Here is an 18,305-nt window from a genome sequence, read left to right as displayed (position 1 = left end):
CTTAATAGTAGAGTTTTTAATAGTAGCCTAGTCTTATTTTCCAGACTAACCTTAATTGCCTTACGATGTGAAAATTTACCTCTGCAGTTCCTACATAACTGGTATGTGGGTTGGGAAATACAAGAATGATTTCTTTGCATCTACATAAAAAATATAGAAAACAAGATGCAATAGTCAGAATAATGTAATGTTTTTGTATTTAAAAATATTTGCAAGTACTTTCAGAATGGTGTTTAGTGTAGATTTGATGATTATATTAGGTACTGTATATGTTACTTGATTGTAGTTGACAAGGGTACTCTTACAACATGAGGTTTTGGCATTGTGTACTATGTCCAAGAATGTACATTAATTTACAATGCATTTTGAGTCTACTACATCAACTTTGTTGTTAAATGTGCTAATTTACCAAAATTATTCCTGTCAGTTTTAAGTGATTTTAAGGTTGGTGGAGAGTTGATGCAGTTAATGGTTTACAAAAAAATTACTTGAGATGCTTTTATATATAATGATAAAATTAGAACCTTTTTATCAGAGTAAATGATAAGACAACACTTCATGAAAGTTCTTATTCTCTAAAAGACTTGTGTATTACATGCAAGCTAATGAAGTACAGTATGCAGCATTGTAAAAGGGAGACATTTTGGTATGCATCTGTAGCCAGATGTTGAAAATTATTATATATAAAGTTTACTATTACAAGTACTATACTATTTTTCTTTTAATATATTTACGAAAGTAGACTTTCTTAAGTTATAATATTAGCCGTTAACTTTTCTTTTTATTTATTTACAAAGGTATCAAGAATCTTCAGCCATGGACAGTGCCGAGTACCATCACATCATGTACAATTATGAGACACTCAAGCTGCCTCCTGAAGCAGCAGCAGCCTTAAAGATGACAGGCGTAGAAGCGGATACCGTAACCCTCTCTGCGTCAGAGTCTCTCCCTACTGTCACCTTGTCCCCCGGCGAATCCTTGGTTCCATCGTGCATCAGCACCTCAATACCCGTCACAAATGTGTTGACCACAACTTCTCTCTCAGAAGGCATGAGGCTGACAGCTCCATCACTCTCAATAGCAACGCCGCTCACATGCACGTCCATAACAAATGGGATTCCCCTGACTGCTGTGACTCTCACACCGACAAATTCTCCGTCTGTGGTTTCTGCAGCAGTTCCCAGCGGGCACTTCACTGATGGCTCAGTACCAAGCACCCTCACTGTTGCCACCTTGTCAGATGTCAACTCCTCATCTGTGAATGCTCGAGAAGATTCTCTTGAAATTGGCCAGATTGTACATACCACGGACGATGGAGTTTTGGAAAACAGCTTGGTTTCCTCCTCTTCTATTGATGCTGTTGTAACTTCCATGGTAGCATCTGCAGATTGCCAGGGAGTGGTAACAAATGGTCGGAAAATACCTTCTCAGGTCATAGCAAAGTTGTTAAGTGACGATTCCCTTAGCCTCGATATGGTGCGTATTATCACTGAACAGGATGTTGAAAATGAATCCCACCAGCCACAAGGTTTCAACATGCTGGCGAGGCCGGGAATGCTCGTTCACACTAAGTTAGCTGATAACGATATTGTTAATGGGAATGGTATTAACCCGTATCGTCATGTAGAAGTGTTGAATGTGAGGCCTACAATAAGGCTAGACAATGAAGGATCCACACATTGTAGTGTTGTCTGGACGTGTGCTTATTGTAGCATGGCATTTCCAAGTTCTGAAGCTGTAGGGCAACACCAGGAAAAAGAGTGTACGGAAAATCGGAATATTACTGTTGCAACATCGTCAAGTTCAGCAACAGTTGAATCTCTGATATCACCATTAAGACAGGTAGATGACAATACATTTGAACTAAAATTAAGTACTGATAAAGAATCTCAGAATGGTAAGGAACATGATGCACGAGAAGAACCCGTTAAAGATGAAGCACAGCATTGGAATACAGAACATGAGAGCATTTGGACTTGTACCATTTGTGGAGGTGAATTTCATAAATCAGAAGAACTTGGGAAGCATTATCTGACTCACTCCATCCAGGACCTGTCTGTGTCCCTGCTGAAACTCACAAAACCACAGAGAAGAGCGAAAGTCAGCAAAGTTAGTGCTGTTGCCTTGCCTTCTGTTACTGCTTCTGCCACTGTCCCTTCAGCTGTTGTTTTAGAGCAAGATAACAGTAACAACTCTGAAAGTGCTTGGAATAAATCAGGACTTACAACTATGGAAGAAGAATTGGCAGACAATCCAGGGGACACTCCTCCACAGACTCCACCGCAAGAAAGTCTGACAGTCAAGGTGAAGAAAAAGATGGGTGTCAAAGCTCCCCCAGTCGAGAAGAATGACAAGAAAAAGGGTAGCAAGAAAACCAACAAGGAAACGAAAGCTCCCCGACAGCGTAAATACAAGGGCCGCGTTGTTGGCCAGGGAAGCAGGGACCCTCATACTTGTCACATATGCAACAAAGTTCTGAGTTGTCGGGGTAATTTAGCCAAGCACTTAGTAACCCACGAATCGGACAAGCCTTTTGTGTGTAAACCGTGTGGTTTAGGATTCAATGCCAAAAGGGACCAACAGTATCATTATCTTAGGTATCACACGAATGAACGACCTAACATTTGCGAAGTTTGTGGTAAAGGGTATGTCTTCAGACAGTACCTCCTGAAGCACATGGTGTTCCACGGCAAAGAACGACAGTTTTCATGTGAAATATGTGGTAAGCAGTTCTTGACGGCTAAGTGTGTTATGCGACATAAGAAGAGGCACAAAAAGGAAAAGCTCTTCAAGTGCACGAGCTGTTTAAAGTCATTTACCGTCAACGCAGATTTGAAGGCTCACATCCGTAAGATTCATCGGAATAATAAAAAGACCAATATTAAACAGCAACAAGACTCTCAGCACAAGGTTACGCAGTCGGTACAATCACTTCATCAAAAAGCCCCTGATAGTCAGTCACTCAAATCAAAGGATATAACGGAGTTCTTGTTGCCAAGTAACGCAACAATCCCAGGCCAGTTACTGCCAACGGAACTCGAACCCGCAACTCTGAGTGGTACTGTTTCATCAAAAGACGAAGTTTTCATTACCCCCGATCCATTAGGATCAATTATTCCTCTGAGTGAACTACCCGCTAACGAATACACCACAAGTGTGGCACCTATCGGGGATCATACAACTTATGTCATGATTAACAGCACTGATGAAGAGGTCGCATCGCAGAACGTGTCAGCAGCACATGGGTTAAACATCATGTACGCAGCAGCAACAACTCCAGCGCAGCAGGTCAGTGCTGCAATTCTGTAATTAAAGGAATTTTATGTACACTGGAAGGTTATGAAACTCACCATTCTCAGAATAATGTTGTATGTTTATGATATTTAGAAAGAGTAAGTGTTTTTAGGTTAAATCAATCTATGGAAAAAACTAAAAATGACAGTATCAGCAATAAATGTGTGGAGAAAGGGAGAGATTCTTTAGGGTAGTCAGGCAGACGTTTGCATAATTATTTAATTTTGCTTGTATTTTATAATTTCTTTAGTTTCAGTACCTACGCCTATGGTTAGTTTTTACTCTGTAGTGGTAAATTTTTCTAGACCATATCACATAAATAACAATAATGTTGTTTTATTAACATTAACAGACTTCATATTACAGTATCATGTATGGTAGCTGACATAGAGAAGGAAAATGACAATAGATGGCAGGCTAGGCTTATGCTAGTCACTGTGTTAATCAAAAGCCATTATTAAAATTCAGATAAATGCGTAAATATACAAGTTTTACTGCTTCTTCTCTTTTACATTAATATTTTTATACGGGTAAATAAGGGACGTCAAACTAACTCATTGTTGGAGGACTATGAATAATGAGAAAATGAGTATTAAAAATTTTTCAAGAATATATTCTCCAAATTTGGGGCACATCTTGTATGTTAGCAAATAAGCTAAGCACTTTATTATATTGTCAAACCTCTATTTATTTTGAGTCTCACAAGATATCTGTGTTTTTTTTCAGGTTGGGGAGCTTAGCAGAAGTCATTTAAGTCAAGGTAGCTTAAACCAGGGACAGCATATGTTGGTCAGTTCGACATTAGGAGACGCAGCCAGTCAGCTGAGCGAAGGTACTCTCCAGCATATTGAAAGTCAAACAGATCTACAGCATCAAGCACAGGAAACGCAGACCTTAGCTGCAGGTTTGTCAGATGTTGTGTACTGTTGTTCTATACAAATGGTAGGGTTTAAATTGAGTTCATTGTTACCAGATCAGGAAGATTGATTGTGGCCATGGTTAGCCCTGTGGGATCTCTGCAGCGTCCCTTTGGCCCCTAGCTGCAGACCCTTTCATTCCTATTGCTGTACCTCCATTCATATTCTCTTTCTTCCTTCTTATTTTCCACCCTCTCCTAACACTTGTTTCACAGTGCAATTTGCTAGGTTTTCTTCTTGTTACAACTTTAAAATAATTTTACTCCCAATTTCCCTCTCAGCACTTAGTGACCTCATGGGTCCCAGTGCTTGCCCTTTGGCCCAAATTTTGTACTGTATTTCTTTCCATTCAGTGACGAGGAATTTCCAGATACAATAAAAGATCAGAGATTATAATAATATGGAGACATCATGAAAATGTTATTTGCAGTGAACATACAAAGAAACTTCAAGTATGAAGTGGTCATTAAGTAATTACTTTCTCCCCAAGGATGATTTAAGCATCCATCATTCAGTCTTCATCAGAACCACAAGCACAGACTCCTAAACTGACATCTGTCACCATATTATTTCAGTAACGGAAGCAGGATTAGACGAAAGTCATCAAGGGGACATGAACGTAGCTGCTGGCACCGATGACCAGGGATCAGAACTAGCAGCGGCTACCCACGACTCTGTTGTCCATGCTTCCCACGACCCAGGAAGTGGCTTCCACTTGGAGTTACTCTCACAGACAATCCAACTCGAACTCCAGAGAACACAAACATCAACTGGGAACTATCTCGGAATATCAGATAGGTGATAGGTGAAGCGAGAGTTTTGTTGACGTAAGTAAATTAGGAGACTGTCCAGTTTGCCTGTTGTTCAGTTCTGTGTGCAGTGTAAAGTACTGAAAGTCTAACTTTAGGAAACATTGATCTTTGCTTTTGACTTTCGAGGTACGTCACGTATTACAATCCCTCGTTAGAAACAGGTTGTAATGCTGGAGTTGCAAGCGAAACAGTCTTTCCATCCATTCTGTATTGGATTGTCATAATTGATATGGTTACTGTCCATTGACTTTTGTAATTAAAACAAACAAGAAATGAAGCAACGTTTTTACCACGATTTTGTGTAATGATGTTGTTTCACATTGCTACAGATTCATGGTCAGTTTACCTGAAAGCAGTTCAGACCTTAAAAATCACCTTATAGGGGAAGAGTAAAACTGCAGAATTATGTATCGAGACAAAAATGGATGTTTAAACATCTTGTTGTTTAAATTTATAGTGATGTTTTAGCATCGGAGGATATACCTTTCATGCATATTAAGTTTTAAGTTTGCAGAGATACTGTACGTTGATGATAGCGTATTACAAAAGTTTTTTGCTAGATATTGATGAGACTGGTGCCCCATTTTCAGTGATTAATGGTAGCTGTAATTCATGCTTTGTAGTTTGGCATTGAGATTCACAGGCCATTTACAAACCCATAAACATTTCATGTTATTATTCGGTCTTGTACCATTAGTCAACCTTTGGTAGAATGATTTTAATTGTTAAGTAGTTTGTTTCTAATTAAAAGTCTTTTCTTATATTCTTGTTTTTTGTTTGCCTCTGATATTTTAGCAGTAAGTTTTTAATATAGTGGACTGTTGCTATAGATTTAATTGAGAAATGCTACAAAAGGAATTGTGTACATTGTATTTGCATTATCATAATCAGTGTTATTTCATTTACGGTGATAAATTTAACTTTTCTCATCTCAGTACAGTACATAGGTTTCTGGTAATAAAGAGCAGTAATGGTAATACCTGTCATCTCCAGGTCATCTGTTGGTAAGGAAGCAGCAAGACAATGGAAAAATGTTAAAAGTTTTATCTGGAAAACCACGAATGTATCATGAGTAGATATTTAAGGAGTGACTGGAGATAATTTTGCTTTCATCGAGCAGACAGACCCTGGATTATTATCCTATATATCACCAACTTGCGAGAATAGCGGTCCTCAATAGCCTGCAGTTTCATACCTTATTTTCACTGCACACAGTTTGATAAACTTAAACATGTTAGGGTAAGTACACCTGGTAATAAATTTATGGAGGGGAATAAATGCCAAATTTTTTAAGGTGTACCTTTAAAGATATACAAGCCTTACTGAAAAAACTATAAAGAGAAGTATTTTCTTTCACAACAAACTCATCATTTGCATTAGCCTACATCCAAGGTCTTCATGAATCCTAGACAGAATTCTCAATCCATAAGGAGACTGTCCTCTTCAGGCTGCCGTATAGCTTATGAACCCTCCCAGATATCCGATTCCAGAGTCAAAAGCCTCGGTTCTCCTGCGTTGTATTTCTGGGCAATTTCATTATTTAGTCCTACTCTTAAATTTTACAAACAATTTGTACCTTTTTGTGAACCCTTCATGTTTTGTTGTGTGTGGAGTATAAAGAATTTGTTGAGAAATCATGGACTTTAAGAAGTGTAGATATTGCTTCATTCATCTTGCACTTTCATACTGAATAATATTTCTCCAAGGAAAAATACTGTAAGAACAGTTTTTGGTTAATTTTGCAGGAAATGCTGACTTTGTTCAGCCAATGTGGTCTTTTCCAGTTCTTTAGTGTCATTTGCACTGACGTCGGTCAGTTAGCAAGTGGTGGACTTCACTTCCAAGTTTGTAACCTTTCATCCTCTGCAAAATTTAATTTGTTACTCAGTAGTGCATTGATATGTAATAATTATACACATTTTGGTCTAAGGATTAATTATTTGGTTAATGGTATTACTCATTTGCCTATGTTTAGGTTGGTTGACGACATTGACATTAACTAGTCAACAGCTGGTAGTTCAGGTATTTATGATGAAAAATTGGTTTCTGTCTGGCACTAATCATTGTCAACCTTCAATACCAGGTTTTTTACATGGTTCTTTCTCAGAGGAGAAGTGGGCAGAATGCTGCAACTATAGTTTAGGAGTACTGTATTCCTAAATTGGGAACAGTTGAAGCTTAGCATACTTTCAATATCAGGATTTTTTTTATATGGTTCTTTCTCAGGAGAAATGTTGGCAGAATGGGGCGACCTAGTTTAGGAGTACTACTGCATTCCTGATGATAATGGAAAGAGTCAGTTGGTAAAATGATACAGTAGCTAACTGGCGGCAGGTGAATGAGTTGAGGGCATTGGGTACTGCCCATTCACCTGTTAGAAACTCAGCACCACTTTATAGGTTTATGCCCTTCGTGCCACTGTTGGATATATGTTCACTGCAAATCCGTTGCTGACAGGAGTACCCAAGCATGGAGAGCTTTTGACCATCAGTCTTTAAGCACGGAAGCACTCCTTTTTGCATTTGTCCTTGCTATTTCCTGTCTTCTTTCATTTTGGACGTTTGGCAGCATCACCATTCATGTACTCATCTGCTTGATCCTTCTACCCAAATAGCAATTCAAGCTATTTTATGATGGAAGGGTTTGTACAAAAGTTGTTTCATTGTAAACATTGTATCTTTCAATGACAAATGTTCATAAGTAATAGCAAATGATTCCTTTTTGGGGTAAAAAGAACAAGACGTAATTTTTCATACCGCATGTTTTAAAAAAACAACTAGGACGGCTTTATTTTGATGACTGTTCACGGGATAAGTGTTTTATAGTTCTACAATTTGAAAAAAAAAAAATTGAGGAAACTTTGAAGTACAGGCTGTAAGTTTTGTTACAAAATAATTACTGTATATGTAATGATAAAGTACAGATATATATATTATTAGATTATTTAAAACTACTGGAATATATTTAACTTGTCTTAGCTGTGATCCTATGTTTCATAGCAAGCACCTTGTTAAACATTAAACTATCTTACCATCCATGCAACAATATATACATATGCTTATTACACCACACGAACATTTAGACACTTCTATAAAATCTGAGATAAAATGCTTAAGCAGTTTTTGCAATAATTTCTCAGGAAAATCAGTTGAAATATTTCATTAGTTGTAACATAAAAAGGTTAAAGCAAGGCTGATGAATATTTTTCCTTACTCTGATAAACAATCTTTAATTGGGAACTAGTCTGATAGTGTGAAATTATGAAATGAGAAATATTTTAACCTTTTAAGCAATATTTTTGTTACAGTCATGCTATGCACTTTCTCTGTTTGACAGAAGTTGAGAAATCACATAAGACATAATGAATGGATTAAGTGACTAGTGTCTTCATATTAAATTTACAAAATATTCTGTATTCACTGTCTGACAAAAGACAAATACATTAACATTACCACAGGACAATTTGAAGGTATTTTCAGCATTAACTGTATTCAAATCAATAGTTTCAAGTTGGTACAAGGTCACACATACAAAAACTGCAAATGTTTTCTCCATTGTGAGACAATTCAATGAGTGGCTAAATATGTCAGCAAACATTTGTTATTCACTTATGATTACAAACACAAAATAAACAGGTTCCTCAAAAGAAGTAAACGTCTACTATTATACTGTATTGGGGATAAATTTACTAAAAATAAATATCTAATACATATTACAAGAGGAGCAGACAGACTTGTAATGAGACTGACCAGCAGGTTACACTTAAAATGTTCAATGCTTAAGCTACTAAGGATGAATTCTTAGGCAATGATCACAGTCTTTAAATACCTTGAGAGCTCTACAGGCACTTTTCATAATAGTCTTTGGCTGTGGAAGGTGAGATGCATTTCAGAGCTGCTGCAATTAATTAAGCATTCAGTTTGCTAGAAATAGAATCATAAAATTCATTTTGATTAAGAACTAACGAGAACAATATATAACTGGAATCAGGCACATCTAGCTTTCAATCCAAGGCAATTTCGTACGGAGACGCTTAACAAGTAAAAAAAATATCTTTTGAACTACGGAAACAATTCTCCCCACTATAGGTGGTATGTCCTACATCTTACTATTACAATAGCTTACATAATTATACTTATTTGTTACATTCATGTGGAATAAACAATGGACGAATGGAAACGGTGATTTCTGGAGGTGAGATGCACAATTGCAGAATGTCACAGGGTCTCCTGATAATTAGGAACATCGCTCGCCTGAGATAATGTCTGGTCTTTAGTGTGATCAGAACCCTGAAAACAAGAAAAATGACTTCAATAACTTTTACTCATGGTCACATAAACTCATGGTTATTTTTTCCTTTCTCTGTTCAATAACATGACAGCAAAGTAATTGATGGGACTTTACCAGATGAGTCATTCCTCACCTGGCAGCAAGTGGAAACAGACTAGAATTGAGAAGTTCTTCTAATATGGAATTAATAAAAAGTGATGTTTCAGCTACTGATGAGGGCATGAAAAGCAACAGAACTGGGGTGCAATGTGACATCTAGAAAAGAATATACAGTGACAGACAATTGCAGTGTAGCAGACAAGGACACTGACAGCCCACTGCATGGGGTAGTCAGGGAAAATAATACTGATAAAAGGATAAAGGTAAACATTAGTATAAAACACTGAATATGCTAACAGGGCTGGCAAATAAGTAATTAGGGCATTACAGATCATGTGTACTGCTCACTTTTCGAGAGGCTTATGCTCTATATCTTCTACCTTCTGGACAAAAGTTATGAGTTTGCATGAATTAATTTTACTTTATTTCAAAAAAATAAAAAAGCTTTTAAGGTCTGCCAATTATAAAATTATTGTCTGTTGTTGTTGTAAAAAAGAACTAACACAAAGATACAAAACCCTTTCCACTAGTTTTGGAGGTAGCTGAAATAAGTCTGCAGAGTAACTTACAACTGATATGCTCGAGTTAATTAAGTCTGAAATATCTTCCTCAATGTCCTCATCTTCCTCTATCTCCTCTTCCTCTTCCTCCTCCTCCTCCTCCTCTTCCTCTTCTTCGTGGCCCCCTTTGTCACTCATTGATGAAAAATCCTCTTCGTAGCGCTTTTCACCACCTGAAATAAGAGGCAGTAACTTGTTAATTATGCAATACTGTTGCATATCCCATCTAATAATTAAAATAAAATTATGATCGCAGGACATTACCATTACTGTACTCTTAAAGAAACATTCTTTAGCAAAGTGTTCTAGCGCCTAATCCCTACTAGATCATTTGAGTGGAGCGAGCAGGCATCAGTGTAGCATTCTGTTATAAATGAAAGATGCTATAAAGTTTCATTCTGCTTAATCTGCCACCATTAGATCTGTTACTCCATAAAAGCCAGAACCAGTATAAAGGGGAATAGGTTTCATTGATGGTAAATAGTCACCAACAGGAAGTTATATTTTATACTGAATCATAACAGATGCTGCTCTAATTTTCTTTGATGTGTATATGAGCACAAATTCAAAATATTTTCACACCCATACCAACTTCATATAAGTAAGGAAAGACATTTTTGATATGAGATTTTCAGGACAACAGAATGTTAAGGATATAATAGTGTGTAAAGAGGTGCTCCAGGATTACAAAATACCTATTACAAGAGACAATGGAAGAGAGGGGAGTAGAGAACCTTGTGATAGACTGGCAGGTCTTAGAATAGGTAGAACATTTCTGTTACCTTGGAGACGCACCGAACTGTGAAGCAGGAGTTGAGGGAAAAGTAAGAGAGAGAGAGTGTTAAGAGAAAAGTAAGAGAGAAAGAGAGAGATAGTGCAGGATGGATGGATGAAATGTATGTAGCTTGACTGCTGATAAGCAGAGCAAAGACTCGATGGGTACATAAGGCCTGTACCATTCTGTGCAACATAAATGTAGGCACTGACAAGGGAAAATTTTGGAAATTTTAAGGTGTGACCTTAAATATTAAGATTTACACTTGGCATAAATTGTCAAGTATGTATTATGACTGGCAAATTGGTGGAGAGATATGGTATCAAGAGACTAGATAAAAGGCTGAAATCTCAAACAAGGAAGTAATTTAGACTTATGATGAGGAGACTATGAACATTTGGTTAGAAAAAGGGTAGATATGAAAGTAGTAGGACTAAGACCTTACAAAGGGCTAGGAAGTCATGGAAAAAGGGACAGATGAAGACCTAGACCTGCAAGGTATAGTTAGATACAGGTGCAAAGCAACGTAACAGGTCAAGTGGATGCTCCACAGAACCTTCAATACAATCTACAGTGTGCTACACAAGGCACACTGTGATTGGTAACCCCTATAGAATTCAGACATTCAAATCTTATGTTTTATTGTCTGTGGTTTAAAGCATAAACTTAGTATTCCTCATTATCTAGCCATGCAGATTTTGTATAGTTACAGAATGAAATGACTCCTGAAGTTTTATTATTTTGTGGCAAAAATTATGTTATTAACAGTGTTTTATGTAAAGAATGAAAATTACTTAAATTAAATATTACACACAAGTAACAATGGACATAACTGGTAAACCAAACCCTATGAAAAGTAGTCACTTCAGAGAGCTTTAGTAAAATTGGTTTGTTTCTGCCAAGAACAAATGCTTTTATTATACATGAATATATTACTGTAATTTGTTTTCCAATAACTAATAAAGCCAATACTAAACACTTGATAACTTACCTCCAACAGACCCTTCACTCTCACCATTTTCATCTTCAAGTGATTTTGAATTTGTGATAGTTCTGAAAAAATAAGGTACTGTAGTCAAACACAAAATTAATAATTTTCCCAATCTTCATACATTTCTTATTACTGCCTTCTTCCTTAACTTAACCTACTTATGAAAATAAATTCATAGAATAAATGGTTTCTTTGCACCATTATTAAAAATAATAATAATAATACCTGTCGGTGTTTTCTCCACTTTGTGAGTCTAATGAGTTGTGTTCTTTATCATCTCCGTTTGCCATCTCTTCATCTGTTTTTGACATGCCTAAAGGTAGTTTCTTTAATTCTGCTTCATTTTGTTCCATTATATCTAGGGGTAATTTCTTTAACTGGGGTAATGCCTTGGAGTCATTCAACGGAGGCAGAGGAGAATTCAATGGTTTTCCAGTTTTAAGTGGTGGTATGCTGTTCAACTGGTTCTCAGGCTGCTTCTTGGGCTCTTCATTCTGAAAAAGACACCAGTAATGCATAAGGCATATATGCAGGGAGTAGACCTTTGATCATGTTTTGTTGAAAATAATGGCAGTTTTCAATGAATTAATCTTATACAGGTTTTTTCAATTCTCCTGACAATTCGTTTTTCTGGATCAGCTAGATTGTTGAGTAGAATTCCAATATTCATATTTGTCTAAATTGGGATATTTGTCAAAGATTGTTTCATGAAAATATTATATTTTGCTTATATCTTGTACATTGTGCAGTCTACATGTTTCAACCATCTACGTGTTCATCGTCAGGACGTTGGTGAGGACGGACTAAATGAATAACAGGTTAGGTCCGCTTTTATACGAGTGGTGGGTGGGGTAAAATTCAGTGCTGAATTATCATTGGAGGCCTGTGGGCATTCCTTCTCCTGTATAAGATTAATTCGTTGAAAACTGCCATTATTTTCAACAAAACATGCATAAGATGTATATCGTACATTTTAATTCTTAGGAACTGTGTCACCTTCATGCAAAAAAGAAGGCCAGAAATTAGAGTGAGGTGGGGTATACTGTATAAAATAAGTGTGAAACCAGCCATGATGCACAGGGCACAAAAAATGGCCAATAAAGAAATGAGGAAAAAAGATAGCATGTGCTTGAATGTGAGAATGTTGAGGTGTAAGTGCGGTGACATGAAGAGGAACAGGTAACTGAGATAATTCAAAGAACTTTATAATATATAGACATATCAAAGATGAAAAATGAAGAGAATGATGAAGGAATATGATCAAGCCATGAAAAAAGCTGAGATGGTGGACTTTGTCAGAGATGTTCTGAGAGAGATGGGCTTAACAGGAAAGCCATGCAGGATCATGTGATGTGTTGGAAGTTGGTCAGAAACAGCAACCACACTTAAAAGGTATGAACCCATAATTAAATGTCTGGCAAATTTACATTCATAAACAACCTAGTTACTTTTCCTCTAAGCATTAAACCACATGATTTCATGACGAAGGCCAGAAAACTTGCCTCTAAATATCTTAAAACTTCATTGAAAACTACTTTATACTTTGCGCAGGAATTTTTGGAAAAAATAAAATTTGAAAAATACTTGTACCTTTGATAGTCTTGGTGACTCTCTTTCCCTCAGAATCTCAAGAAGAAGAGGGCCATCACCTGCAAAGACACGACATTATTTGTTGTGTTTATGAGTGACATACATTACGATGGGTCATATCCAAATTCATCAGTGACTGGAACATAACTTTCATATCACAAACTTTCCATAGAGGCACAAGCCTATGGTGAGTACCACAAGATGAAGATTCTGACCTAAAATAAAATGAAGGTAACAGAAATTCACGACTAAAACAAACCTTTCTTTGTATCTAATTTCAAATCTTTCTTCACAGCATCCTTCCCAGGGAAGTTCCACAATGCTGAGTGTCCTGACTCTGGAGCAAACACAGATAAGGAAAAATCAAGGTTCAGAGACTGAAGAAAATCTTGTACCAAAGCTGCTGCCAGGGCCCCTTCCCTTGTTGCGAGAAGCTGCTTAACTGATGGACTGACTAATGGCACGTTTTTCTATTGTAAGCAAAAAATTGATTAGTACGTATAAAAAACAGCGAGACCTGAAAAAAACAACGGGCTTATGTTGACATTTTAAGGATACAATATTTTTCATTATGTTGTATCAAAGGAGACTGGTAGTGTATTTATCAGCTACTTACATCCTTGAATTCTTCTTCTAACGCCAGAAAAACACTAGCTCGTAATTGTGCCTAAAAAAAAATACAAAAAATGCTTTAAATACAGTGTAAACTCACAGAAAAACTTCATTAAAATGCCTTCCAATTAATACAACAGATGGTTAATTCTCTACTATTATACACCGAAAATAAAACTTGGATAGTTTATAGAATGATGGGACAGGGCTATAAGGAAGGATAGTTTACAGAACGATGGGACATGGCTATATTTCGTTTCCAATATGAGTCAGGTCCTAAATGTAAAATTATGTAAAGGTAATCAGTGACTCCACAAAGTAAAATTGCAAATTCTGGATAATTTATATTTTTTGTAGATACAGGCTAGCCTACGAACATGTGAACTTCTGTTTATAGGCGTACTCAATACCACTAATAATTCTGCTGCCAGTAGTGCAGCAGATAAAATATTTTTTTCACTAAAATCCTTCAGTTAATGATACAAGCATGAAATTTGGTACACATCTTCTCCATAGGCCACTTTTTGAAGATTACTGGGTGTCCACTCAAAATTCCAAAATGGCTGCCATTTTTCAAGAAGGCTGCTAGTCAAGGTTTTAACATGGGACTCATGTGCCTCTGGTCATGTTTTTATGCATTTGTTTTGGTTATACACATTTTAGGCAGAGTCACCAAGCAAAAGTAAAATGTATTGCAAAAGTAAAATGTATTTCTGTTAAAGATTTCATATAGCACATTGTTGAACTTCGACAAGAGATTGTACTTTTTGGTATACAGTTTTATGTATTCTTTCTAAATTTACGTAAAGTAGAAATGCGTATTTTGTAGAAGAAAGATATTATGGCTTGTTGGTTTGTATTTAGTTGTGAAAAGCACTGTGTTTGGCTGCTTCGTGTATTTAATTTTAAGTATACGTGTAATAGTGCTTAAGTGTTGGTCATCGGCTGTTGGCTGTTTGTTAGTAAGGTTGTTAGTTGAACATTAGGTGTCGGTCAGCGATGGTCATGATGGCAGTCTCGTTACAGCGTTGGTGCAGTGTAGCTGTACCTAGGAAGGACTAGAGATTCAGCCATAGTTGGCAGTGCCTTCAAATCCACTTAAGTATTCCTTTTCATCCTAAAGTTCATTTAGGGAGATTTCCTTTAGGAGATATGCATATCTAAATGTAAGGAGAATTTCTTGGAGTGTGTTTTGGATGATTACGTAGTAGAGATTGTGGTCACACCAATCCCCAATCCCAATCTCAATTCAGGCTAAAAATATCAAATGCGCTGTTAGAACTTGTAACATTTCTGTCTTAGATAATATACACAGCATAATATGGTTTTGATTGTGAGTTAGAATAATATAGTTGAAGTAACCTGGGTGTTGCAGCATAAAACTTAGGCTACGTTAAGGTTAGTACATTTCAAACCATTTAGGCTATATGATCACTTTATGATTTGAAATGCTATACTTATTCTGAACGAGCTGGAATAAATTGGTTATCAAGCAAAATGTTTTATGGTAGCCATTTTGTACTCCATCTTTATAACAATGGTAAATATAGTAGTAGGAGCTCTGGTGATATCTTCAATTAACTCTTCAACCCAGGAAGAATTATCTGAATAATGACTGATGTATTTATTTCAACAATGATTTACTCAGTGTCAGAAATTGAAACAACTAGCGGCCATCTTAAAAAGTGACAGCCATATTGAAATTTTGGTTGGACACCCAGATTTTTCAAAAGAGGGGGTTAAAATGAGCAGTTGTGCCAAATTTCATGCTTGTATCACAAACTGAAGTATTTTTCTACTTATCTGCTGCACTACAGGTCAGATTGATTGAATTCTGATGTCAAACCAAATTATACAGTAAAGGCATGACTTAACATTTATGCGAGTGGCCATTATGGCCTTGGTTTGTGTTCCCATTACAACAAAACAAACCATATCTGACCTTTTTAAAATAAAATGACAAAGTAAATATTCACCATAATTAATGTAATGGCCAAAAATATACTACTTGCGTCAAATGAGTCTCGTATCATTAAACCATTTCAGACTAGCCCAAGTCACATGACCTTGGTTTGTATTCTCACTACAGCAAACCATACGTAACCTTTTTCAAATTAATTCACCTGAATTAAGGCAATGGTGAAAGAAAACGTCAAATCAGGCTCCATAAATCTACATTAGGCTAGCTTGAGCCATTGTGACCTTGGTTTGCATTTTCATTACAATTGCCTAAACCTTGTTTAACCAATTTTAATAAAATGTTAGTAAATATTAAAGCAATTACCACAGAAACATTATAAAACCACTCAGTCTTACCCTACAGTCTAGCCTGAGGTCAAAGGTCACCGTAACCTAACCACAGCTATAGTATACTATCCTACCAGTATTTCCTATAGTCTATAGCCTGAGATTAAAGCTTAACCTACAATCTATACCCTTAGATCTGAGCCTAACTTACAGTCTAGCCTGAGGTCAAAGGTAACCGTAACTTAACCTGCCATTAGCTATAGGATACTAACCTACCTGCATTTCCTACAATCTATACCCTGAGGTCAGAGGCTGACCTACAGTCTAGTCTGAGGTCCACAGTCTAACCTGAGGTCAAGCGTCACAGTAACCTAACCTAACCTACCCTCAGCTATAGGATAAGACAGGATAACATCCTACCTGTATTTTCCCAAGGACTCCGTTATTTTGGAGAGTCTTCGTCACTAGATCCTTCAGGGATGTGTCTTCCTCCTCGACGGACATTTTTCCGACTTAAAAACTTACAAAAGTAAACTTATGAAAGGCCACAAAGGGGATTTATATACTTATATTTACTTATACTTTTATACTTAAAAGTAACGAGTAATCATAACGAAAGTAAACAAAGGACGAAGCTGGCAGATGTTTTTTATCGGACGAATTGACGTGATCGTATGTATCAGCATACAGTAATGTGTCGAGTAGTACTGATTTACGTATTATTTATGGTTATTTTGTTATTTGTTCGTTATTTTTGTTATTTTTTATCATCTAGGCAAAATACGTCATATTTCTAGTGATTTATAGCATCATGATTACTATGTAGGAATCATAATAATGAGAGCGATCGGATATTATCAGCATACAGTGATGTATCAAATATTACTGATTTGCATAGTTATTGATGGTTGTTTATGTTATTTATTATTTTCATTATTTATTTATTAATTTATGAAATTACAGGTAAAATAGACCATGTTTCAAGTGGTCAAAGGAATTATGAGAGTTTTATAGGAATCATAATAATGGACGTATCGTATAGTATCAGCATACAGTAAGGTATCAAATTGTACTGATTTATGTCGATGTATGCAGTTATAGATGGTTATTTCTGTTATTTGTTTGTTATTTTTTTATCTATGCAAAATAAATTATATTTGTAGTTGTTAAAAGCAATCCTGATCACTATGGAGGAATCATGATAATAGAGCGACCTATAGTACCAGCATACAGTAATGTATCAAATAGTGCTGATTTATGGAGTTGTAGATGGTTAATGTTATTTTATTTGTTGATTTTGTTAGTTATTTGTTAATTTTTTTACAATCTATGTAAAACAGATCATATTTTTAGTGGTCAAAAGCATCCTGATCACTATGGAGTGCTTATAATAATGACAGCGATCACATAGTTTCAGCATACAATAATGTGTTTAATAGTACTGATTTTGGTAGCAACTAGATGGCTATACATTTTTTTAACTATTTTTGACCCTCTAGGCAAAACACATCATACATCTAGTGGTCAAAGAAATTCTGATAATTAAGTGATGCTACTTGAAAAAACTGTATAATTACTAAACTTTTAATTAATATTTGTTGTTGTTGCAATAATTGGAGCTTTAACCTCCTATTAGTCTAAAGCTTTGCTTACCTCGAATTGATGACCACGAAAATCACGAGTCAAATATTCAGATATTTTTTATATTTAATTTCGTATAATTATTGGAAAATTTACTTTCATTCTAGTTACGAGTGATTGCCATGTCATTTCCAGTTAAGGTGAAGGATTCAAGGAAATGAGCCCAGGCCTTTAGTAGAAAACAAGAATTTTTCGATGAGAAAAACCATAAGGTTGAGATTAGTATGTACGTTTGTTGTAGGCCTAGGAACTACGTAATAATAGTTTTTGTTGTATTGTTTTTCGTTTTTTACAGCAAACATTATAAAGACAGAAAATGACAAAAGGGAATAAGAATCTCAAGAAAAGTTTTATAGCAGTGTACAAGTAGTATATTACTTAGTAAATGGAAGAAATTTTAATAAATGACAGCTAGTATTTAAATGTTCGAGAGGTGTAAGGGAGAAGAATCATAAAATAATAAAGAGAATATGTTCA

General features: G+C 36.0%; 2 protein-coding genes across 3 annotated transcripts in view; one reads left to right on the top strand and one right to left on the bottom strand.

Moving 5' to 3' along the window:
- Nucleotides 1-5,786, top strand: part of LOC136853560 (uncharacterized) — a 54,004-nt gene extending 48,218 nt beyond the window's left edge. For both annotated transcript variants that reach the window (XM_067129283.1, XM_067129284.1), the window contains 3 exons: nt 798-3,288; nt 4,021-4,198; nt 4,787-5,786. In XM_067129283.1, coding sequence (XP_066985384.1) covers nt 798-3,288; nt 4,021-4,198; nt 4,787-5,013 — 2,896 coding nt within the window. In that variant the 3' untranslated portion in view covers nt 5,014-5,786. The remainder of the gene's footprint in view (nt 1-797; nt 3,289-4,020; nt 4,199-4,786) is intronic.
- A 1,980-nt stretch (nt 5,787-7,766) lies between these two features.
- Nucleotides 7,767-17,018, bottom strand: LOC136853561 (centrosomal protein 43-like). The gene is made up of 8 exons (XM_067129285.1): nt 16,608-17,018; nt 13,945-13,995; nt 13,588-13,798; nt 13,329-13,387; nt 11,964-12,232; nt 11,739-11,800; nt 9,982-10,145; nt 7,767-9,312 (listed from the first exon to the last, which is right to left on the bottom strand). Exons 1-8 carry the CDS (start codon nt 16,689-16,691, stop codon nt 9,241-9,243), a joined length of 972 nt encoding a protein of 323 aa, XP_066985386.1. The 5' UTR covers nt 16,692-17,018; the 3' UTR covers nt 7,767-9,240.
- Between the last annotated feature and the right edge of the window lie 1,287 nt (nt 17,019-18,305).

This window comes from Macrobrachium rosenbergii, chromosome 27 (assembly GCF_040412425.1).
Source record: "Macrobrachium rosenbergii isolate ZJJX-2024 chromosome 27, ASM4041242v1, whole genome shotgun sequence".
In the NCBI taxonomy this organism is placed as follows: Eukaryota; Metazoa; Arthropoda; class Malacostraca; order Decapoda; family Palaemonidae; genus Macrobrachium; species Macrobrachium rosenbergii.
This window is presented reverse-complemented; position numbering and strand designations above follow the sequence as displayed.